The sequence below is a fragment of the Hemitrygon akajei genome, chromosome 4 (genome assembly GCF_048418815.1).
Source record: "Hemitrygon akajei chromosome 4, sHemAka1.3, whole genome shotgun sequence".
Taxonomy (NCBI): Eukaryota; Metazoa; Chordata; class Chondrichthyes; order Myliobatiformes; family Dasyatidae; genus Hemitrygon; species Hemitrygon akajei.
In genome coordinates this window covers 150,436,594-150,463,189 of record NC_133127.1, presented here as the reverse complement: position 1 = coordinate 150,463,189, position 26,596 = coordinate 150,436,594, and the positions used below count along the sequence as shown (strand labels likewise).

General features: G+C 38.1%; 1 protein-coding gene across 1 annotated transcript in view; it reads right to left on the bottom strand.

Moving 5' to 3' along the window:
* Positions 1-5,380: 5,380 nt before the first annotated feature.
* Positions 5,381-26,596, bottom strand: part of dync2h1 (dynein cytoplasmic 2 heavy chain 1) — a 440,753-nt gene continuing 419,537 nt past the window's right edge. Inside the window, exons 88-91 of the mRNA XM_073043598.1 lie at positions 14,125-14,234; positions 13,896-13,977; positions 11,547-11,663; positions 5,381-5,981 (exon numbers count right to left, since the gene is read on the bottom strand). Of these exons, the coding sequence (XP_072899699.1) occupies positions 5,823-5,981; positions 11,547-11,663; positions 13,896-13,977; positions 14,125-14,234 (468 nt within the window). The 3' untranslated portion in view covers positions 5,381-5,822. The remainder of the gene's footprint in view (positions 5,982-11,546; positions 11,664-13,895; positions 13,978-14,124; positions 14,235-26,596) is intronic.

Genomic DNA, 26,596 nt, shown 5'->3' with positions numbered 1-26,596 from the left:
GACTTATTCAAGCTGGAGGCCTGGAATTAGTGGAGTTCCGCAGGGATCTGTGCCGGGAGCTCTGCTGTTTGTGACGTATATAAATGACCTGGATGAAAATGTAGATGGGTGAGTTAGTAAGTTTGGTGGAGTTGTGGATAGTGTAGAAGACTGGTAATGAATACCATACTATATAGATCAGTTGCAGATATGAGCAGAGAAATGCAGATGGAGTTTAACCCAGATAAATGCGAGGTATTGCAAATGCAAGGAGACAGCACACTGTAAAGGGCAAGGTCCTTAACAGTGTTATTGAGCAGAGAGAGCTAGAAAGTGGCTACACAGGTCGATAAGGTGGTTAAGAAGGCTTATGGATTGCTCGCTTTTATTAGTCGAGGCATTGAATTTAAAAGTCAAGAGGTTATGTCACAACTTAATAAAACTCTGGTTGGGCCACATCTGGAGTATTGCATGCAGTTTTGGCCAGCCCACTATAGGAAGGATGTTGAACCTATGGAGAGGGTGCAGAAGAGATTTACCAGGATGTTGTCTGGTTTAGAGAGTATGTGCTATTATGAAAGGCTGGATAAACTTGGGTTGTCTTCTCTGGAGTGCCAGATACTGAGGGGAGGTTTGATAGATCGAGGTTTACAAGATTATGAATGATTTAGAAATGATTAGCAATGATTTAGATGAAGGGATTAAAAGTAACATTAGCAAATTTGCTGATGACACAAAGCTGGGTGGCAGTGTGAAATGTCAGGAGGATGTTATGAGAATGCAGGGTGACTTGGACAAGTTGGGTGAGTGGGCAAATGTATGGCAGATGCAGTTTAATGTGGATAAATGTGAGGTTATCCACTTTGGTGGCAAGAATAGGAAGGCAGATTACTATCTAAATGGAGTCAAGTTAGGAAAAGGGGAAGTACAATGAGATCTAGGTGTTCTTGTACATCAGTCAATGAAAGCAAGCATGCAGGTACAGCAGGCAGTGAAGAAAGCTAATGGCATGCTGGCTTTTATAACAAGAGGAATTGAGTATAGGAGTAAAGAGGTCCTTCTGCAGCTGTACAGGGCCCTGGTGAGACCCCACCTGGAGTATTGTGTGCAGTTTTGGTCTCCAAATTTGAGGAAGGACATTCTTGCTATTGAGGGAGTGCAGCGTAGGTTCACAAGGTTAATTCCCGGAATGGCGGGACTGTCATATGTTGAAAGATTGGAGCGACTGGGCTTGTATACACTGGAATTTAGAAGGATGAGAGGGGATCTGATTGAAACATATAAGATTATTAAGGGATTGGACACGCTGGAGGCAGGAAGCATGTTCCCGCTGATGGGTGAGTCCAGAACTAGAGGCCACAGTTTAAGAATAAGGGGTAGGCCATTTAGAACAGAGATGCGGAAAAACTTTTTCACCCAGAGAGTGGTGGATATGTGGAATGCTCTGCCCCAGAAGGCAGTGGAGGCCAAGTCTCTGGATGCATTCAAGAGAGAGTTAGATAGAGCTCTTATAGATAGTAGGGTGAAGGGATATGGGAAGAGGGCAGGAATGGGATACTGATTGTGTATGATCAGCCATGATCACAGTGAATGGCGGTGCTGGCTAGAAGGGCTGAATGGCCTACTCCTGCACCTACTGTCTATTGTCTATTATGAGAGGCATAGATAGAGTGGACAGAGAGTATCTGTTTCCAAGGATTGAAATGTTTAATACCAGAGGGCATGCATTGAAGGTGAGAGGGCATAGGTTCAAAGGAGATGTGTGGGTAAGTTTTTACTTAGAGAGTCGTGGGTGCCTGGAATGCACTGCCTGGTATGGTGGTAGAGGCAAATACATTGGAGGCTTTTAAGAGACGTTTGGATAAGGTCATGGATTTATGGGATGGAGGGATATGGACTTGTGTAGGTAGGAGGGATTTGAGTTTAGGTGTTTTTGACTTGCTTTTTAACTGTTTTGGCACAACAACGTGGGCCGAATGGCCTGTTCCAGTGTTGTACTGTTCTATGTTTTAAATTTTAAAGAAGAACAAGGAGTAAAATGAAAGTGAAGTGCAAATAAATGGATGTTATTGCTCTCACCAAAAAGGTTACAGGCTGAGCAGATTTGTTCAAGACTTTGGTGAGGAACATTGTGTTAGAAGAATGTGCTTTGTTACAGTCAGTAGGAGACCTGTGTATTCAACTGCATTACAACCTCTCAGGTTATAAATCCAAACAGCTCTCCCTTAACTTTATATCATAGCAATAGTTTAAACAGCCAAAGGGATCTGTATCAGCTAAATGGCCCAACCAGGCACAGACTTGTTCAATGAAAATACAATTATTTCAAAAAATGAACATTTCCAGCATTTTCATTTTTATTTCAGAACACTTTCTCTTTACAGTTCCAGGTAATAATTCTGTTTCCAATATTTACATTTTCTGTAATTGATATTTAGGTTTTTCTACATTTGTCTCTTTAATGCCCTCTTTCTTGGACTATCACTCCCTTAATTTTTCCTGTTTCTATCCCAATCTAAGATCTTTCCGATTGCTCTATCTCCCTCCACCTCATTCTTGTATAAACCATAAGACCACAAAACACAGGAGCAGATTTAGGCCATTCAGCCCATTGAGTCTGCTCTGCCATTTCATCATGGCTGAATTATCCCTCTCAACCCCATATGTATCTGCATCTCAAAACATAATTATCATTCACTTTTTGCAGTTCCAATTATCATTTATCAAATGTTAACCTGCTTCTCTAAACAAAACTGCTGTCTGACTTACTATTTATTTATGTACTTATCAGGCAATCGAGACACTTTCAGTCAAAATGTTCGATTTATCCAGTTCAGTCATATAAAAAAGTGACAGTGTCATATAATTTTATAGTGAAACTAATTTCTTTATGTACAGTCATTATAGTGATTCTAATAACTAACTTAATAAATCTGATGAAAGAAAAAATTCTAATCCAGTCATATTCTTCCCTGTGGTATATTATCTTTGTTATCATAGTATGTGAAAAGTAATTTTGATTTTCATTTGAATTACCTTAATGTATTTTCAAAATATTCCATTACCTGTATACAAGAAAACAAACTGAAAATTATTATTATTTTCATACTCTGCTAAGTCTTTATAATGTTCTTGCTTTACACTTGGGTGCACAGTCTTCAATTGTTCAAATTCCCTCAAACCTTCACAATAAACGACACAGAGTTCACCTCTTTGGAGAGATTTCCATGTGACTTAGAAACATCGTGGCTTATGCTCTTGGGCCTGAAAGTCACTCCATTTCCCTATTTTTCCAGCATGTATATGATTTAGTCAGGTCTGAGAAATCCTAACTTAAAAAGTACCAAAGAGATAAATATTTAATGAATATACTGTTGGTGGCTGGAAATGGTTATCACAGGAGAGCCCAACTTTAAATACATGGATGGAAATTACAATGGACATTTACAAAATGGAGCACAGTGTGTGGCTGGTGGTGGAAATGTAGTGAATCGGAAATCTATCAATTACAAATATTGGTGGGGGTAGTTAATGGATGTTATAGTTCATCCTGGGGTTTAGCTTTAGACGATTTAAACTCTTAGATTTTCCTTCCTTGATTGCTCCAAGAGTGCTCTAAATTTCAAGCAAGTGCAATTCTAGATGTCTGATTCTCTAAAGGAATTACATCCCTTGAGCCCTTTGCACTACATTTTGAATCTTTTCTGTTCAGTGTGGTTTGCATGTGTGACATCTGATACAGATACTGATGATATCGGTTGACTGCTTACATTCCAGTTAGTTTTTGTTATGTAGATTTTTCAGTGAAGTGCTTAATGTTCAGGTTTACTTACCAATTATCAGATATTTGATATTTATAAAGTTATATGTTATATAAGTTATAAAATTATGGAGCGTAGAAGGTTGAGGGGAACTTGATAGAGGTATTTAAAATTATGAGGGGGATAGATAGAGTTGACGTGGATAGGCTTTTTCCATTGAGAGTAGGGGAGATTCAAACAAGAGGACATGAGTTGAGAGTTAAGGGGCAAAAGTTTAGGGGTAACACGAGGGGGAACTTCTTTATTCAGAGAGTGGTAGCTGTACGGAATGAGCTTCCAGTAGAAGAGGTAGAGGAGGTTTGATTTTGTCATTTCAAAAAAATTGAATAGGTATATGGACAGGAAAGGAATGGAGGGTTATGGGCTGAGTGCAGGTCGGTGGGACTAGGTGAGAGTAAGCGTTCAGCACGGACTAGAAGGGCTGAGATGGCCTGTTTCCGTACTGTAATTGTTATATGGTTATATATGGTTATAAAAATACATTTACATTAAAAAACTTAATTACTAAGAGTAAACAGAATGTGCTACATACATACAGATCTTGATAGCGATAGTAACTGTAACAGTGCATAAAATCTGTTTATAAAATTTATTAACATAACTTACATGGATGCAGTGCAACACATACTAAATTCAACAACTTGACAGTTTTTGCATGTTTCACATATTGGGCTGTATATAGAGCAACAAGAAAGTTCTGTCCCACTGAATATAGATAAAATGGAGCAGGTTTTACAGTATATTATTGATGATTATCTTTTATTTTAGCACCAATTTCAGTCTGATTATTGAATCTGTGCCCAGCATGATGCCAATTTAAACAAATCCCTTCAATCAGTTGCACATGATCCATATTGTATAGACAAAGAGAGCAAGTGGAAATTCTACAAATATTGCAAGATATTTGATAATAACAAGCAAGGTGTGGAAAAATTGGGAGCCAAGCAGTTAATGCAACGCTATTATAGCTCAGTGGTAAAAGTTCAGAGTTCTAATCCGGCATCCTCTGTAAGGAGCTTGAACGTCCTCCCCATGGAATGTGTGAGTTGTCTCCTGATGCACCAGTTTCATCCCACAGTCCAAAGATGTAAGTTAATTGGTCATTATAAATTTTCCCATTAGTAAGCTAAGATTAAATCAGGGGTTGATGGTGGCGTGAGCCAGAAGGGTCTATTCCGTGCTATATCTCTAAATCAATCAATAAGTTTTGTGCAATGCTAAACAAGGAGTGTGATGGAGTATCTCCATATGGAAAAAACACTGAATATTTACCTTCAAGCTCTTAATTTATAACCTTCCTTTCATTTTTCATTTCTTCCCAAGGACCCATATTATAATGCTTGTATCATTAATTTACTGCCTTATCTTCCTGAAGGCAAGAAGTGGTTGCCTTCTTGCTCATTCCTCAACCAGCACTTCCATCCTCTGCACCCTGTCAAATGTTGATGGCACTTTGTAATCACATCAGAAACTTACAATGGCTACTTTACAGAATATATTGTGCAGGTAATGAAAATTATACCCTCGAGCATCTTGTTTTTAAACTATGGTATTAATGAATAAAATAATTCAAAGAGGACTGTATTAATCTATTATTTTAATCTGACAACTAAATAGCATATTTAAACAAACAGTGGAGTGCCCGTCTTTGGTCATGTTCATGAAAGACATTACAACAAAACATACTCTGTAACATCACACTTCTGCATTAACAGGTAAGAAATTGAAAAACACATTCCTGAGGCTACGTAAGGTGAAACTATTTGAAAACATTTCCTTTCCAGCAAATGACAATCACTGAATGGAATGAACTGACCTAATTCAGTTAATTTATAATTAAAATAATGTAACTTTAGTTAAATAGAGACACTAACATATTTTAAAGGATTTGTACTAGAATGCCTCATTTTTATAGGCAGTAAGCAATTGAATCAATAGGATGTTTAACACATAAAAATAAATCTTCCGCTGCTTTTTCAAATTTGTAGTTTCATGCTTTGAAAAATCATTAAAAAAAGCAAACTATGGATTTTTCAAGAATAAAGCTGCTCCACAAAGAATCCATTGATCCTGGCTGACCCCACAGGGAACATCTACATTTATGACTACTTGATCTCGTTCAGCACTGGTGTAGACAGGTAAAGAGATGCATTCTTCAGGAGAGTATGGCCCGATAGCATCCTGCAAAAAAAAAGTTTCAAGCTAAACAAAGCTAAAAACAACTGCCACAGTAAAGAAACTAGACAGTCTTCTGAAATTCAGCAGGCAGCTTAAGGGTGTCTGGGCCAGAAAAATCAATAGCAACTAACAATTTGATCAAAACAGGAAATATGAAGGCAAACAAACAATGAACAGTCTTGAACAGCTTGTCCTTTTGTGCAACAACTTTCTGGTAAACTCTCAGGATATGAAAGGCCTTCAAGGAAAGCTAACTTCCCCATCTTTGCAGATAAACATTTCTAAAAAGCAACTGTATATTAATAGGAAGTAGTATGACAGGTTATTCAGCAGAGGAGGGAGAGGAAGCCTTTGAAATTTGTTTAGATTTTGTTTTGTTCTTGTTTGATGCTTTGGCAAATATACAAAGTGTTTGGTCTTATTTTCATTTTAGACCCTGTTTTCCCAGCAATGCAAATTAAGACATAAGACATTTTTAAAATCTGTTAGTCAAATACATCACATATCTTGTTCAGAAATCCACAATTTGCTAAATGGATTGTTTTTCTGGAATATTACCATTCAATTGTTTCTGTAACAACCAACAAAGTAGATATTTTATCTTTCAAAAATGTTCCGAACATTTATTAAGTTATCTCAGATTGTCACAAACAATCCATAAGGCAAAAGGGATTTCCTAGCTTGGAATTCTTTCCCATAGCCTGGATCAGTGGTGATTGAAAGGTTGAGACTGTAAATGGAAAGCATTAAGTTTTAGGACTGTTTCTAAATCCTTTTACCTGCCTCACAAAAGTATTTGTGAAATCACATTTCTCTTTTCTGCACAGTTCATCTGTTGGGAGTTTAACTGGTGGCTTCTGGACTTTTGCATTTTTAACACAGAGCTGTAAATCACAGGAAAGGTGGCACAGGAGTTAAGATGAAAGTTGAAATCAGCAACAGTGAGAAGATTCTCCATGGAAATAAATTAAATGGGGACCTCAGTTCAGCAAAGAAATAAACATGGAATTTGATAGATAAATATATGATAAGGACTCTAAAGGAGCCAAAAAGGATGGAAGGGATTGAGGTCTTCAAATGAGAGAAGTAGAGTGAGAAACTAGAGTAGCACCAGACAATGCCACAGTAGATAAATGCTTTGGATGGAAGAGATTACTTTGAATGATTGCACCTGAAAGGGGACCTGTTTCCCCATTGTCCTTCTGTGTAAATTATTTTTAAAAGCCATGTTGTACACATTGGATGTTGATTGTTTCTGGTTCAATTAATGACCCATACAGCAAAAGCACTTCCAGGTGCAATTCATCTAATGGAGCTGATGTTTGCCTGATGAAATCTCAAGTCATACAAGAACATTCCTTCTGCTGTCAGCAGAAACTGAAACTTTGGGAGTAGGATGGGAGGGGAGTGGGAAGCAACAATTATATGCTCACAAGATACCTATAAACAAACTGCAGCACACTATACAGGGCTCAGAAATGTGTTGCAAGTTATAGGGTCTTCTTCTTACAAAGAAAGCCTCATTCAATAGCAAGGAAGTGAAATAGTTCACATATTTGCCATTTCACTGATTCACAGCCTATTTTAAAAAATCTATTCTGAGCTGCATTCAGCAATTACAGATCACTTGAACAATTTGTACCTTAGGAATTTATTGGGCCACTTCATCAGACACATAGGGGACACTCAGGAGGTGTCAAACACACGAGATCATTCGACTTTTCGTTGTCTCCATGGCAGCCTTTCCTGCAGCCCCACTCTGTTTTTGTAAGCTGTTAAACTCTGAAACACCTTCAACTCATCAATATGTAAAGATACAGCGCCTACGTTATCAGCATTAAACTCCCATTATAGCATATTACTTTTGTCTTGAATACACTCAATAACTAAACTACTTGGGTAATCAATCCACAATTTCAGTACTCTCTGGATGAATACCTTTCCTCTTATCTACGAGTCATTGTTCGAAACTCTGATTCCTGGTTCTATTCACCTTAACCAAGGAAAATACCAGGTCTGCCTCTATTTGTGCATGTCATTAAGACCACTTCACATTCTGTTAAACAAGTGTCTTCATAGAACAAATGGCCATCCCAGGAATCAATCTGGAGATCATATGCTTCATTTTCTCTATTGCAACGGCATCTTTCCTTAGGCAGAAAGGCTAGACCTCTCTAGCTAAGAAAAGATGCCCTTACAATAGAGAAGACTCTATATGTAGTCAAAGTGGGCTCAAGAAATAGATGTAGGATGCCACTTCTTGCACCAAGTCCTCCTCCAATGACGATCAACATCCAAATGGTCTTTCTTCAGAGCTCACTGTATCTGCATGTTAACCTCTACAAGGACACTCAGGTCCCACCAAAGCCCAATTCTTTTCCATTTCACACAATTTGTAAAGAATTTCTACTTTTTCTAACAAAACAGATGACTTCACATTACTCCACATAATACTCCATTCTTGCTTTTTCATTTAGCCTAACTACATTCCCTCAGCTCTCATTGCCCTGAAGTTATTCACCACATTTGGATAAACTGTATCTAGTACTTGGTGTCCTCATTGGAATTATTGATAGAGAACAAACAATTGAAATATTATTAACATTTAAAAGCCATCTAGGTAAGTGCATAGATAGAAGAGGTTTAAGGGACTTGAGCCAACCACAAGCAGATGCAACTAGCTCTATGAAATAGGAAATTAGATTCAATATTGGCTTCACAGGAGAAGCCAGAATGGTGGTGGATCAGTGCCTCTCTGGACTGGAGTTCAAAACAAGTGGTGTGCTGTAGGGATTGGTGCTGGGCTCTTTATTGTTTGTCATCTATATTAATGATTTGGATAATAATGTGGTACACCAGATCAGCAAATTTGCAGATGACACCAAGAGTAGAGACGTAGTAGACAACAAGACTAAAAGCTTACAGTGGGATCTAGACCAGCTGTAAATATGGGCTAAAAAATGTCAGTTGGAATTAAATGCAGACAAATGTCAGGAGTGCACTTTGGAAGGACTTGAACAGTGAACAGTAGGGCACTAAGCAGCACAATAGTATAAAGGATCTGGGAATACACATCTATAATTCCTTGAGAGTGGTGTCACAGGTACATAGATAGGATCATAAATAGAGCTTTTGGCACCCTGGCCTTCATAAATCAGAGAACTGAGTACAGGAGTTGGAATCTCATGTTGAAGTTGGTGAGGCCCAATTTGGAATGTTGTGTACATCTCTGGTCACCTACCTACAGGAAAGATATCAATAAGACTGAAAGAGTACACAGAAAGTTTACAAGGATGGTGCCAGCACTTGAAGACCTGAGTTAGAGGGAAAGGTTGAATAGGTTAGAGCTTTTTTCCCTGGAGTATAGGAGAATGAGGGAAGATATGATAGAGGTATACAAAATTATAATGGGTATCAAAAGGGTAAATGCAAGCAGGCTGTTTTCCACTGAGGTTGGGCACATCTAGAATTAGAAGTCATAGGTTAAGGGTATAATAGTTAAGGAGAACCTGTTGATGGCGTGAGTGTGGAACAAGCTGCCAGCGAAAGTGGTGGATGTGGGTTCAATTGCAACATTTAAGAGAAGTTTAGATAAGTGCATAGATGGGAAGGGTACGGAGGTCTGTGAATCAATGGGATTAAACAGAATAACAGCTTGGCATGGATTTGATGGGTTGAAGGGTCAGCGCTGTAGTGCTCTATGACCCTATGAAGATAGACATCTAATGAAGATTGCTATTCAATACAGAAATGTCAGTTGTCAGTCAACTTTATTCAATACAAATTTTTTCAAGGTGTCCCCTACTTGCTAAAGATGTCATTAGTTGTTGTTATGAGCCTTGTGAGTATCTTTGATTAAGAATACATCTGTGAGAATTGTTCATAAAGACCCCACACCTAGAAAGCAAAAGGAGATTTGGCTGGTTGCAAGATTGTGCTTATAGTGACTTAAAATCCAGCTCAGCCTCAATTATTTTTTACATGTGATTCACTTGATCAATCAGGAACCCTCAAAAACTGACTCCCTGATCATTAGCTCAAAACATTTATGGGATCTTCTTGTGTATACCTCAGCTATTATATTCTAAATGTACTTAATTCAGGTGTAGTAATGGGAGACAATGAAATAGCAGATGAACTGAATAAGTATTTTGCATCAGTCTTCACTGTGGAAGACACTAGCAGTATGGAAGAAGTTCCAGGTATCAGGGGCATGAAGTGTGTGAAGATACCATAACTAGTCAGAATGTTTTTGGGAAACTGAAAGGTCTGAAGGTAGATAAATCATCTGGACCAGATGGTGTATACTCCAAATGCCGAAAGAGGTGGCTGAAGAAATCGTGCAGGCATTAGTAATGATCTTTCAAGAATCACTAGATTTTAGAATAGTTCCAGAAGTGGAAAATTGCAAATGTCACTCCACTCTTCAAGAAGGGAGAGAAGCTGAGAAAGGAAACTATAGGCCAGTTAGTCTGACCTCAGTGGTTGGGAAGGTAAAACTTCAAGGCACATGATGAAACAGGCTGTACTCAACAAGGGAAAATCTTGCCTGACAAATCTGCTGGAATTCTTTGAAGAAGTAACAAGCAGGATAGACAAAGGGGAATCAGTCCATGTTGTGTACTTACATTTTCAGAAGGCCTTTGATAAGGTGCCACACATGAGGCTGCTTAACAAACTATGAGCCCATGGCACTAGAGAAACAATTCTAGCATGGATAAAGCAGTGGCTGATGGCAGGAAGCAGAGTGGGAATAAAGAGAGACTATTCTGGTTGACTGCCAGAGACTAGTGGTGTTCCACAGGGGTCTGTATTGGGACTGATTCTTCTTACATTATATGTCAATGACTTGGATGATGGAAATGGTGGCTTTGTTGCAAAGTTTGCAGAGCAGTTACTTTGAAGGAAGTAGAGAGGCTAAACCTAGGCAGATTAGGAGAAATGGGCAAACAAATGGCAGCTGGAATACATTGTCGGGAAGTATATGATCATGCACTCCTTTTAAAACGGAGATGAGAAGGAACTTCTTTTGGCAAAGGATGGTGAATCAGTGGAATTATTTTCCACAGGCAGCTGTGGAGTCTAAGGCTTTGCGTATATTTAAGGCACAAAGGTTGATAAGATTCTTGATTAGTCAGGGCATTTAGGGTTATGCAGGAGATCAGGGCTGAGAGGAAAATTGGATCAACCATGATGAAATGGTGGAGCAGACATGATGGGCCAAATGGCCAATTCTGCTCCTATATCTTATGGTCTTAACTGACTGTAGTCACTTTAAGGTGCTATATTATAGTTAAAAGCATTAAATAAATGTCAATTAATTTCTAAACAAAATATATCCTATGTTGCCTGAAAATAAATTTCAAATATTAATCAACACATTATTTATCCAAAGGTGAACTGTGATCTAAAATGAAATCTGAAAATGTTAGAAATGCACAGTAGCTTATTTACAATCTGAAAAGCAAGGTAGATTATATTTCTGGTGAGACACCATATTCGACTTTAACATTTCCAGTTAAGATGGATAAAGCAGTCTAAGGGTTTAAACCCTAAATAATTTAGTACCTGAGCAATCCAGGCCATGTAACACGGGGGAACAGCTGACACACTGGGAGAGTCATGCTGATTTTCTGAAAGTCGATTCCCATCAAAGCTGCATCCCTCTACATACAGACCTCCAATCTGCCACAGAAACAGCAAGTTATTACATTGTGTATCAGAAACATTTAGTAAAAAACTAAATTTACTCTTAGTTATTAAGGGGGAAAAAAAGACTGAGAAATTGTATCACTTTTTCTAATAAATAATAGGAAGGTAAAGCCTATAACCTTATGTGAGGAAAGGAAATCTGATTCAAACAAATAACATTTCCATGATGGCAAATCCTCAAAGTCTCCCCTTTCATCCGAAGATGAGAGGATAAAATTGTATCTTTGCAAGATGTACACCATCCACCTGCAGATACAATTATACTTACAACAACTTACAACAAAATATTGTATATTATTATATTGACCAATATGAATTTCAGAACAATGGGTATTTGGCCAATGTTTTGCATGAAATTCCTCAGAGTTTTGACAGCAATTTGTATGATTTTTAGCTCGGTACACATTCACTAAGTTAAAACTACACAATGGCACATGAAAAAAAAATCTAAGTATCACTAGCTCTCAAGTAAAGGAGACCTCTCTGTAAGTTAATTTTATAATGATAGCAAGACTGTCAGCTCTGCCATCCTGACTGTGTAAAACCAATGCTTCCAGATTAGTGCAGTTAGATGTGTAATTCAAAGATGTTACAGATACACTGAGCTCCACAGGCTGCTTTGTTAAGGTCTTTGCAGATCCAATCAACACAGAAAAACTAAATTTTTATTTTATTTTAAAAAACATATTAAGAGCAATTGAAAATATTAAGTCTGTTGAATGAGACTTAAGTGAGTTTTTAGCACCATTCCTAATTACTGTTGCAAAACTTTACTAATTCTGTATTACTAATTTTAAACAATGCAGTGTAATTCTCTTAGAAAAAAAAATTCTATGGTCCAGAAATCTTTTATTTTCAATCCAGAAAGTGTAGTGCATGAACCATATCCAGGGAATGTATGTAATAGAATTAGCTTGGCATACCTAATACATTGAAATGCCTTTCCTCCCTTTGCTCAGCCTTGAACCCAAACATCAATTATATAGTTTTGTAACGATCCATGATTGTTACAATAATTAGGATATGTGTAAGAAACACAATAAATCAATTTTTATTAAGAATCACAATTTAGAAAATCCATCTATCACAATAATTCAACCAAATTACTTGTGTGAATTCCATCCTCATTGACCAAGACATATTAACTTGCATTTCCAACACACTAAATTTAAAATGATCATCTTCTTCTTAAATCTCAGGTGTAAAGAAATAATTTCTGACAATCAAGAAGCAATTGGTTTAAGAATGCTAAACTATGACTGGAATGAAAAGAGACTTTTCAATGCTGCAACAAAATAGTATTTTCCCAATTAAATGCATTCAGAAAATTGCTCTCAGGTGTTGCAAGGTAATTTTTAATGACACTGGAGAAAGGAACATGAAGGAATGTTGAAGTAACATAATTCAAGTGTGAAATCATTTTGAGAAATAACATGGCATTCTCCACATAGTCTCAATGTCACATGTATTAGTAATTTTTTGAATTTGTTTATCTCCTCTAGATCCTTTCACTGGATTAGATCTCTCACTTAAAGGATATGTTTGCATAGTCACCAGTTTCCATTTAAACTTCTGTGTTTTGTACCTCAGTGATGCTAACTAGTTGGCACACTCTGAAAAGCTGTAATTAAGGTAAGTCTTCATTAAAAAAAACATTAATTTAATTTTTAAAGAAAAAAATCTTCCCACTAAAATAGAGATTGAACTAAGTAAAGTCCAGTTTTCATGAATATATAAATATTGCTTAGTTTATTGTGGTATATTGCTTAGTCTCAGTGTAGTAATTTTTATTATTATCTCAAACAAAAATTAATTCAGTATAAGAATGTATAGAGTTATAGTGAAAGAGGCTAAATAGCTACAAGTAACAATGGCTAGTCTCTTGTATGGTGTTATGTTGTAAATCTATGGACCGAAACATCACCAAACGTGCAATAAAATAACACATGCTACAAAATCAAATTGAAATTTTCATTGCCTGGGAGTATTGTTTTCACATCATCCTAAGTTACCAAATGGAAAGCTTCAATATCTAAGTTCCTCTAATGAAGCAGTCCCTCTAATTGAAAATAACATTGTTTTTCAAGACATTTCAAAATTCCAAAGACTGTCACTATTATGAAGTGTGTGCACATCCTCCTGCTGAAATGTAATCATAATTGTTAACCCAAACAAAAGATAATTTTATCTTACATGATTTCTTACCCTGACTTGAAGTTTTGCATCCTGTATCCGTTCTTTCCACGTTGCCGCAAGTTTCAAGCTGTCTATTGGGCAACCAATAACCCTGCAATGTAAATACATTTATTAGAAATATTTGAAACTTATCTTAGATCTTTTGGAGTTGCCTTTATTGATTTTTTTCCTTTATTACTCTTTGTCTTACTCCACAAAGAAAATAAATGCCACCAGGTGTTCAAACACAAAGGCTTACCTCGCCGTTTCTTGACGCAAAGCATTCAGAAAAGTATCTGGATGGAACAGTTCAGATAGGTCTAGGGTACTGGACAGCAGTGACTGATTTTCAGCTTTTTCAACCCATTGCTAAAATGAAAAGAATGCAAGTTAGAATTGCCTTATTCACATTTTTGTTTCAGGTCAGCTTTTAGTTTGTTCAAACAGAAATATACTTCAAATGTTTGACAACTTAGAATCAGATTTTTAAAAAAGAGATACATCATGGAAACAAGCCCTTTGGCTAACCAAATAGGTGCTGACCATCAAACGGCCAATCTGATTTAATTTAAAAGAAGTTGCAAATTATAAGTTTCACAGGCATATAACCTGCTTCAGACTCTTCCTCTGGTAGTTGGTTTGCAGCTCCACATTTGACCACATTCTGTGTCTGAAAATTGTCATTCAAGTCTCCTTTAAACCTTTCCCCTCTCACCATAAACCTTTCAGCTTATAATTTCCTTTGCCTGGGGAAAAAAACTGTGTGCATTCACCCTATCCATGATTGTCATGATTTTATACACCTTATACTGCTCAGTTTCCTACACTACAAGGAATAACATTCTAGCATATCCAACATCCCATAGTCCAGTTAGAGATCGTCAGCATGGTTTTGTGAGGGGCATTTGTGCCTTACAAGCCCGACTGACTATTTTTGAAGAAGTGACAAAACAAATTAATGAAGTAGCACAGTGGATGTGATATATATGGGATTTGGTAAGGCATTCGACAAGGTTCTCCAAGATAGGTTCATTCAGGAGGCATGGGATACAGGGAAACATATTTGCATGGCTTGCCTACAGAAGGCAGAGGGTGGTAGTAGGTGACACTTGGAATCTGCGACTAGTGTTGTTCCACAAGGATCTGTTCTAGGACCCCTGCTCTTTGTGACTTTTATAAATGACTTAGATGAGCAAGTGGAAGGGTGGGGTTGTAAGATGCAAATTACACAAGGTTGGTAGTGTTATAGATAGTGTGGTAGGTTACAACAGGACATTAATAGGATGCAGAAATGGGGTAAAAAGTAGCAGTTCAAATGTAGTTCAATCCAGCAAAGTGTGAGTACAAAGGTCAAACTTGAAGGAAGGTAGAGTACAAAGTTAACAACAGGATTCTTGAGCAGTGTGGAGGGACAGACGGATCTTGTGGTCTAAGTCCATAGACCCCTCACAGCTTCTGCACAAGTTGATAGGATTGTTAAGAAAATGCATGGCTTGTTGGCCTTCATTTGTTGGGGAATTATGTTCAAGAGCTGTGAGGTAATATTGCAGCTCTATAAAACTCTCATTAGACCATGTTTGGAGAGTTGCGTTCAGTTCTAGTTGCCTCATTACAGCAAGAATGTGGAAGCTATAGAAAAGGTGCAGAGAAAATTTACAAGGATGATGCCTGGATTGGAGGACATGTTTATAAGGAAAGGTTGAGTGCACTACAGCTTTTCTCTTTGGAGGGACGAAGGATGAGCAGCATCTTGATAGAGGTATATACATGGTAAGAGGCATAGATAAAATGGATAGCCAGTGCCTTTCTCCCTACAGGTAATGGCTAATACGAGGGGATATACTTTTAAGGTGATTGCAGGAAAGTATAGGGGGGATGTCAGAGGTAGATTTTCTACATAGTGATAAGTACATGGTATGCACTGCCAGGGGGTGGCAATAGCGGGAGATATGTTAGGGGCATTTAAGAAAGACTTAGATATGCTTATGGATGAAAGAAAAATTGAGGGCTGGATGGGGGGTGGGAAGGGTTAGATTGATTTTGTAGTAGGTTAAATATGGCACAACATTGTTGGCCTAAGGCTTCCAAATGTGCACTGTACTCTTTCACCGTTCCCTATAACTCAGGCTCTTATGTTGTGACAACATTCTCATCAATCTTCTTTGCACTCTTTCCATTATAATGATATCTTCTTTCCTAGAACCAGGTAACTAAAACTTTATCCAGCTGAGACTACTCCATACAGTTTATACATCACATTTATACTGGTGTGAAACATTCTATTAATATATCCATTATTACAATATTTGTGACAAAATTCAGTGTTGCACTGTGACAAAATGTTTAGCTTGTCAAAAGTCACTGCATAAATATTCCATGTTTACAATTAGTAGCCATATTACTTGATTTTAATATATGTCTAATAGAGTTCCAGGTAGACATTTGCAAACCCTAAATCGAATGAAATAAGACAATGCCTGTTTAATGTTTAAAATGTTATTTAAGCTTTCCTTGAAATAGAATGTACTTCAATGTTAGTGACAAGAATTCCAGAGAGGTACAGTACCAAAGCACTGCTTCTGAAGGTACTTTTTAAAAATGTAGCTACATTTAAGGAGTATTTTCTTTTATATGTGGAAACGAGAACAAAACAACATTAGGATCTGTCAGTAATCATAAACATGGTTAATGTTGTTCCTTTCAAATTAAATGTTTCTTGCTCTGTGTTGAATTCCTATTGATGTGCCTATTCTATAAATTTTCTTTATGAAATATCCAAATATATAATAAATGAATTAAGCTGCTGGTACGTAACATATTGTGCTTGCCTCAGGGTATTTCAGAAGCAGTCACTTGTTTGCCACAGCATCAACAAACCGTACATGACACACAAGTACACAGACAGACTTGGTAACTTTGTTTTTGTGTACATAAAGCTGTATGCATTCAGAACTATGTAAAAAGGCAGTGCCACAATAACTTGGCTTCTAGGGCTAAACTTAATTTAAATGCATAAAACGGCACAAAAGCACAATTACATCCTTATCCAATTTCCATTCAAATAGCCTTTTTATCTTCTCTACAGCAGTGATTTGCACTCAAGCAGAAGTGTGCAGGATTACATACACAGCCGGATGGAAAACCAAAATAGGAACAGTCATTAGGAACAGTAGGCTCTTCAACCATTCAAGCTTGTGCCACCATTTAATCAGATCACAGCTGATTGGTGACAACTCCATGTACTCAGATTTTCCCACATCCATTCCTTTCTTTGCTTATCAAAATCCATTAAACACATTCAAAATTAACAAATGATCTAGCACAAATGTCATTTGAAGAAGACGTTTTAAAATTATTTCCATCCTCTGCATGTGGAAGTGTTTCTGAATGACAACCTTGAAAGGCTGGACTTTTACCCCAACTCCAGACCATCTAAAAAACAGAAACTCTTTGTCTCTTATACAAAACAGCTCCTCTTAATATCTTAAATGTCGATCAATGCATCTTCAATTAAATATCTTAATCCTTGGGGGTGCAATTTCTTCATTTAATTTAATCGCAGCAAACCTGTACAGGTATGTCCCCCTTTACAAAGGTAGAGTGTTCCTATGAAACCTTTCTTAAGGGGAAATGGTGTAAAGCGAAGAACCATTAACTTATATGGGAAAAATCTTCGTAATGCAAAAACAGGTTACTAACGTAGGTCTTTTGTAAAAGTGAAGTAGCGTAAAGCAAACATTCATAAGGCGGGGGACGCCTGTATTGCACTTCTTCCAAGAATTGTATTTGCTTTCTGGAGAGTGGTGCTCATAATGTGAGTTTGATTAAGGACTTTGTATAACTGTTGCATTATTTCTACTCACTCTGTACTCTAGTCCAATATTCCATGAGCCTGTTTTACTATATCTGTATCTCTCCATTGATATTTTATCTATTCACATGAAATTCCAAATCTCTTCTCAGTGTTATCCTTTGAAAGTCCCAAGTGAATGATATCATATTGAAGTTAATCCACCACACATTTATGCATTGACTCAATCTAATGCTGTCATTTTGTGATGTATCCATCTACACTGATTATAGTGCTACTATGTTTATATCAATCACAAAATTGGATAGCTAGCTTTCTATTGCACCATCTGCAATTTATAATTACAGTGAATAACTGTGACTTAGCACAGATCCTTTCAGGATTCCATTTTTCATATCCTGCCAACTTGAATGTTTTCCCATTACCCAATTCCTTGTCTCCCATTACCCATTCAATTTCCAAGACAGGCCATTAAATTGCCTTTGATTCTACGTGCATTACCTATTACTGATGATTTCTTTTGAGGGATATTTACAAATACCTTCTGGAAGCTCACATAAATTATATTCATTTACATGCTCCTGCAAAAATAATATTTCTGAAAAGTTAAATTAGATCTGCCAACCACAGTCAAACCTTTGCAAATCTATGCTTTACTGCTTCAATTGTTCAAGCTATTCAGTCATTTTTTCCTTAATTATGGGCTCTAGTTCTTACATCATTCATTATGTGTCATGTAATATGGCGTAGACGATTATGGTCTTTCCGTGACCATGATTGTTCTTGGCAAATTTTTCCACAGAAGAGGTTTGCCACTGCCTTCTTCTGGGCAGTGTCTTTATAAGATGGATGACCTCAGGCATTATCAATACCCTTCAGAGATTGTCTGCCTGGCATCAGGAGTCGCGTAACCAGGACCTGTGATACGCACCAGCTGCTCACATGACCATCCACCATCTGCTTCCATGAACTCTGATCAGGGAGTGAGCCGTCTAAGCAGGTACTACACCTTGCCCAAGCATGATCTGCAAGCTAGTGGAGGGAAGGAGCACCCTACACCCCCTTTGGTAGAGACATATCTCCAATCCACCACCCACAGTTCTTACATAACTGAGCTACAATTCCTTAATTTTCATCCTTCAGCTTCTTTTCAGCAGTTCAAATGTTTTCCATCATTCTATGATGCATATCTATGCAGAGAAAAGTCAAATAAACATTGTTCAGGAAATGACACATCTAGACATCATTTGCTGAACAATGTTTATTTGACTTTTCGCTGCATCATCTTATGACATTAACAAACAGTAGCAGCAGTTTGTATCATCTACAGAATGTACAGCACCAAATCATCAAGACTCCTTAGAGAGAACCTTCCAAAAGCAGGAACTCAAAAGAGGGATAAGGGCAGCAAAAGCATGCGAACATCACTACCTGGAAGTTGCCCTAAAAGCCACACAGCATCTTGCCTTAGAAATAATATTGCTGTTCCTTCACTCACTGTTGCAGAGTCAAAATCCTGGAACCCTCCGTCACAGCATTGTGGGCATACCCAAACCTCAAAGAATGCAGTAGTTCAAAAAGACAGCACATCATCATTTTCTCACAGACATTTAGAGATGAGCAAGTAAATATTTGCCCTGCCTGTGAAGCAACATCTCTTGAATGAATACTGAAAAATCAAGCTAATAATGCCTAAAACGAATACTTAACTTCAGGGCCTCAGCTTGTTTCAGTGACATTTTACCAAAAGCACCAGTTCACAAATGTGTAGTGTTAGAAAGTGCAATATCCATCTACACATGCAGTTATAAATGGAGTTGCCCAAAGGATGCACACTGGTGAGGAATTTTCATACACCCAGCAGTAACCATGTGTAATTTCAAGAATGATCCTAGAAAAATGAATTTTCTTGGCCATCTTCCACAGGGGCACTCAAAAGAGCAGCTGTCAATGGTAGCTTCATAGAATGGGGCTGAATATGCTGATCTCTCTAGGAGGGCCAGGGCCAGGATAGATACAGATGTAGACATTTCACTTCTATGACAGAGGATTAGGCATCCTGGTGTTGAAACCAGACACCAGAAGAAGACATTGATGACAGTTGGGTCACCCAAATAACGAAAGCAACCATATTTAGAACATGCCGCTACATCTAGTTCATTTTTTGATTTCCATTAAAACAAGCAAGATCCTTTTCTATACATGTCACTTGTAATGAAACATATTGCTTTAATCTTGTGACTGTTGTAAAATATTGCCATAATCATCAATTTTTGAATTGTTCAACACATTATCTGCATTTCCTTGCAATAAGAGCTCCCTCAGATGGCTTATTTGTGAAATGCAAAACCTTCTGCAATTCTGAAGCATATACAGTACAGTACCTATAAAAAGTATTCACCCCCCCCCCCCCCCCGGAACTTATCATGTTTAATTGTTCTACAACATTGAATCACAGTGGATTTAATTTGCCTTTCTTGACTCTGATCAACAGAAAAAGACTCTTTTGTATCAAAGTGAAAATAGATCTCTACAAAGTGATTTAAAGTAATTACAAATATAAAACACAAAATAATTGATTGTATAAGTATTCACCTTCCCCCCCCCCCCCTTTAATCACACCAAATCATCACTGGTACAGCCAATTGGTTTTAAAAGTCATATAATTAGCTAAATGAAGATCTGTTTTGGGAGACCTACATGTAGACGAGGAATTTCAATTGATTGTGGTAAAAATACACCTTTATCTGGAAGAGTTAGTATTCTGGCAAAAACTACACCACCAAGACAAAAGAACACTCCTAGCAACTCTGTGAAAAGGTTTTAAAAAAGCACAAGTCAGGTAATGGATAAAAGAAAATTTCCAAGTCACTGAATATCCCTTGGAGTGCAATTAAGTCAATCATCAAGAAATGGAAAGAATAAGTTGTATATCTAGGAGATCTAGGCCTCATATGGAGCCAGTGATCATTAATGGAGAATGTGTGGAGCAGGTTAAGACCTACAAGTATCTGGGAGTACAGTTAGACGAGAAGCTAGACTGGACTGCCAACACAGATGCCTTGTGCAGGAAGGCACAGAGTCGACTGTACTTCCTTAGAAGGTTGGCGTCATTCAATGTCTGTAGTGAGATGCTGAAGATGTTCTATAGGTCAGTTGTGGAGAGCGCCCTCTTTGTGGTGGCGTGTTGGGGAGGAAGCATTAAGAAGAGGGACGCCTCACGTCTTAATAAGCTGGTAAGGAAGGCGGGCTCTGTCGTGGGCAAAGTACTCGAGAGTTTAACATCGGTAGCTGAGCGAAGGGCGCTGAGTAGGCTACGGTCAATTATGGATAACTCTGAACATCCTCTACATAGCACCATCCAGAGACAGAGAAGCAGTTTCAGCGACAGGTTACTATCGATGCAATGCTCCTCAGACAGGATGAAGAGGTCAATACTCCCCAATGCCATTAGGCTTTACAATTCTACCGCCAGGACTTAAGAACTTTTTAAAAGCTATTATTAATGCTTTTTGAGATAGTGATTTAGATGCATATCATATTTTTTACTGAGTTAAGTATTGTATGTAATTAGTTTTGCTACAACAAGTGTATGGGACATTGGAAAAAAGTTGAATTTCCCCAGGGGAAGAATAAAGTATCTATCTATCTATATCTCTGCAGAAGGTGTTCTAATCTGTAGTTATGTTTTCTAGTGCATAAACTAGTTACTGTTTGTTATAGCATTTATACGGAACTGCTGTCAATGACACAGATCTGGAAGTTGTATTTGGGTTAATTTTTTTGGTAGAGCTAGCTACTTGTTTTGGTAGCCGTCTAGTTTTGGGTTGTGTGGGTGGGTTGGGTTTTCCAGTTCCAACATTTCTTTATTGTTTAGGACATGTTTATATTTTGACCTTACGAATCTATGTTTACATTTCTGCTCCCAGACTGCTATTGTACCACTTGATTTTTTATATGCCTGCTGCCTTTTATGCATTAGTAATTGATAATGGCTAGTGCACTTAAATTTGTGAGCTGGAATGTAAAGGGACTGAACCACCCTGTTAAAAGGAGGAAGGTATTCTCACATATTAAACAACTCAAAGCTGACATTGCTTTCCTCCAAGAAACTCATATTCGTTGTTTCGACAACTCCCGGCTTCTGTCCAAGTGGGCGGGTCAGCATTTTCATTCATCCTTTGCCGCTAAAGCTAGGGGAGTCTCCATTCTTATTAACTCAAATATTCCTTTTGAACTCCATAATAAAATATCGGACACAAATGGCCGTTGTATTATTGTTTCTGGTAAACTATATAACACTAAAGTTGCACTAGCAAACCTGTATGCTCCCAACTTTGATGATGTTAACTTTTTTGAACGGTTTTTTTCCTCACTACCAGACTTAAACTCATACTCTCTTATATTGGGTGGTGACTTTAACTGTTGGTTGGATCCTAAACTGGACCGATCGTCCTCTGTTACCAGACCACCTACCAAATCTGCCTTAGCTATTCAGTCGTTTCTCTCTAATTTTGGTATCTGTGATATATGGCGTTTCCTCCATCCTACGGAGAGAGATTATTCCTTTTTCTCACATGTTCACCATACCTTCACTAGAATTGACTATTTCCTACTCGATAACCAACTTATCCCATTTGCCCACACTTGTGACTATCAGAGTATACTGATTTCTGACCATGCCCCAATTACCCTCTCTCTGAACATTCCCGGTCTCCCTCAGAGGAACAAACACTGGCGGTTCGATTCAACTTTATTATCGGATGATGATTTCGTAAAATTTATTAAAGACCAGATAACCTTCTATTTTAACACTAATACATCACCTGAAGTGCTATCCCAGATTGTCTGGGATGCCATGAAAGCATATTTGAGGGGTCAAATAATCTCTTACACAGCAAATCTCAATAGAAGATCCCGTGCAGATCGAGCAGACCTCATTAACCAGATTAAAGATGTGGATCAATTATATGCCCAAACTAAGAACCCTGAATTATACAAGAAGCGCGTTGAACTCCAAACTAAATTTAACCTTCTGTCCACTCAACCTGTCGAACGTCAACTTCTCGAAAGCAAGAGCCGTTTTTACATTCATGGGGATAAGTCTGGTAAATTCCTAGCCAATCAGCTGAGGCGTTCTAAAGCCAAACAACATATTACAAAGATCCGGAAGGAGAATGGAGACTTTACATCGGATCATTTAGAAATTAATGACGCATTTAAAAATTTTTATTCTCGGCTTTATTCCTCTGAATCCCTGAATGACAATATCTCTGTGGATCAATTTTTACAGAATCTGAATATCCCCTCACTTTCATCTGATTTCAAAGCCAAACTTAATGCGCCTATATCACTAGAAGAAATATCTTTTGCAATTTCTGCACTGTCCTCAGGGAAATCTCCTGGACCTGATGGATTCCCTGTGGAATTTTATAAATCATTCTCCTCACTTCTTTCTCCTCAGTTACTTTCAGTATTATCTGACTCGTTTAACTACAGCAAATTGCCACCCTCTTTCAATGAGGCATCTATTATTCTTCTTTTAAAAAAGGGCAAAGACCCAACAGAGTGTTCCTCGTACAGGCCGATCTCTCTGCTCAATGTTGATGTAAAGATCTTAGCTAAAGTGTTGGCTCATAGATTAGAAACCGTTATTCCCTCCATTATCTCTGATGACCAAACAGGCTTTATTAAAAACCGTCTCCCTTTTTTTAACATTCGGCGTCTATTTAATATTTTATACTCAGTTCCAACTGGGACTCCTGAATGTGTTATCTCCCTTGATGTGGAGAAAGCATTTGATCGTATAGAGTGGAACTACCTTTTTGCAGTCTTAGAAAAATTTGACCTCGGCCAAAGTTTCATCTCTTGGATCCAATTGCTGTACCTGTGTCCTACTGCTTCTGTTCTAACTAACTTTCAGAAATCCCAAGTATTCAATCTCAAACGTGGCACCCGTCAGGGATGCCCCTTAAGTCCCTTTCTCTTTGATTTGGCTATAGAACCTCTGGCGATAGCGTTTCGAAAATGTCCTGAACTGACCGGGATTTGGAGAGGGGGTGTTGAGCATAAAGTCTCTCTCTATGCTGATGACCTACTACTCTTTCTCTCATATCCGTCTACATCCTTACCTCTAATGTTTTCACTTCTTGACCAGTTTAGCCAGATCTCTGGCTATAAACTCAACTTACATAAGAGTGAACTTTTCCCAATTAATAAAGAAGCACAAGAACTAATATTTTGTGATCTCCCTTTTAAAGTAGTCCATAATCAATTTACTTATCTTGGAATTACAGTCACAAGGAAGTTTAAAGATCTCTTTCGTGAAAACTTTGTCAATCTTTCATATGCTACAAAACAGAGTCTGGTACAATGGTCACCTCTATCTATGTCCTTGGTAGGTCGTATCAATGTTGTCAAAATGTATGTTCTCCCCATATTCTTATACTTATTTCAATCTATCCCAATTTTTATTCCTAAATCTTTTTTTGATTCCTTAGACTCTATTATTTTGTCATATCTGTGGCAGAATAAGCGCTCTAGAATTAATAAAATCCACCTCCAAAAATCTAAAAAAGAGGGCAGCATGGCTTTACCTAACTTTCGCTTATATTACTGGGCAGCTAATATACGTTGTGCTGCCTTCTGGTCTTTCTTCCACAGTCAACCTGAGTGCCCTAACTGGGTGGCAATGGAGTTGAGCTCCACTAAAGAATTATCTATATCTGCACTTCTTGGCTCTGCACTCCCTAGCAGTCTGCCCAGATCAATAGCTAATCCTCTGGTTAGACACACTTTGCGTATATGGGCTCAGTTCAGGAAATGCTATGGTTTCCAGGGGTTTTCCATTTCTAGCCCTGTCGCACATAATCACCTTTTTTTACCTACCACGTTCGATTCAGCATTCCATGTTTGGTACAGGAAGGGCATTAGACATTTTGAAGATCTCTTCATTGATAACCGCTTCGCTTCTTTTCAACAGCTCTCTGTTAAGTTCAACCTGCCTAACGCTCACTTTTTCAGATATCTCCAAATCTGACACTTTACTGCTCCTTTAATTCCTAACTTTCCTGAAATGCCTGCGAAAAATGCTATGGACCTATTCTCTCCATTAATCCACTAGGTAAAGGTTTAATTTCAATTACCCAAGATAAACTAGCAGCCTTACGACGGGCCCCTGTGGATAAAATTAAAATGGCCTGGGAGCAGGATTTAAATATCTCCTTATCCGAGGAGAGCTGGGACTCAGTTCTCAAATCGGTTAACTCAACCTCTCTTTGTGCTCGCCATTGTCTCTTACAGTTTAAGATTGTTCATAGAGCCCATATGTCTAAATCTAAACTATCTCGATTCTACCCTGGCATTAGTCCGCTCTGTGATAAATGCAAGAGGGGCATGGCCTCTCTCATCCATATGTACTGGCTCTGTCCTAGCTTGGAGAAATTCTGGAAAGATGTCTTCACTACACTATCGGGTATCCTGAATCAGCACCTAGAACCTAACCCCTTAATTGCTCTGTTCGGTTTTTGGAGCGAGACAGATTTATGTCTGGGTCTGACCAAATGCCGAATACTATCCTTTGCCTCTCTTCTGGCGAGACGCTTGATCCTCCTTAGATGGAGAGATGTTGCCCCGCCCACTCATGCGCAATGGCTTAACGACATTATGGCCTGCTTGGACCTCGAAAAAATTCATTATTCAGTTCTCAATTCGGATTTAAAGTTCCATAAGATCTGGGGGCCTTTTACCGAGTACTTTCATAACCCTCCTCTTGACTAGGGTTTTTTTTTCTTTTCGGTCCCTTGCTTTCAGCTCCCTTTTTTTTTCCTGGTAGTAGGCATTATTATCCTCTGTTGCTAAGTGTATTCACAGTCTGGGAGTTTGACTGTCTGGACTTATACTCTCTATATTGTGTGGTGGTTGGTCTGGAATTGTTGTTTTTTTTTCTTGTGTTGTGGGGTTTGGGGAGGACACTAAGCTCACTTGTCTTTAATTTAGGTGCTTTTTTGTTAAATTCTCTTCCTGTGTAGCATATTGTTATTGTATGCTTAACCTTGCTCTGTATTAATGCTCCTCATTGGGATTTGGGGTTTTTAATTTTGTAAAATGTTTTGAAAAACTAATAAAAAAATTAAAAAAAAGGAAAGAATATGGCACAGCAGTAAACCTGCCTAGAGCAGGCGATCTGCATAAACTGAGTGACTGTGCAAGAACAGGGACAAGTGAGAGAGGCCACCAAGAGACCTATGACAACTCTGGAGGAGTTAGAAGCTTCAGTGGTGAGATGGGACAGACTGCGTCTACAACAACAGTTGCCCGGGTGCTTCACCAGTCGCAGCTTTATGGGAAAGTAGCAAAGAGAAAGCCACTGATGAAAAAACTCATATGAAATCTTAGCTAGAGTTTGCCAGAAGGCATGTGGGAGACTTTGAAGTCAATTGGAGGAAGGTTCTATGGTCTGATGAAGTCACAATTGAGCTATTTGACCATCAGACTAAACACTATGTTTGGTGTAAGCCAAACACCACACAACATCAAAAACACACCATCCCTACCGTGAAGCATGGTGGTAGCTGCATTATGCTGTGGGGGTGCTTCACTGCAGCAGACCCTGGAAGGCTTGTGAAGGTAGAGGGTAAAATGAATACAGCAAAATACAGGGAAATTCTGGAGGAATATCTGATGCAGTCTGCAAGAGAACTGCAACTTGGGAGAAGATTTGTTAAGTTAATGACTTGGAATGGCCAAGTCAGAGTCCAGACATCAATCCAACTGAGAATTTGTGGCTGGGTTTAAAAAAAACTGTTCATTTACAATCCCCATGCAATCTGACAGGGCTTGAACAGTTTTGTGAAGAAGAATGGGGAAAAATTGCAGTGTCCAGATGTGCAAACCTGGTAGAGATCTATCCACACAGACT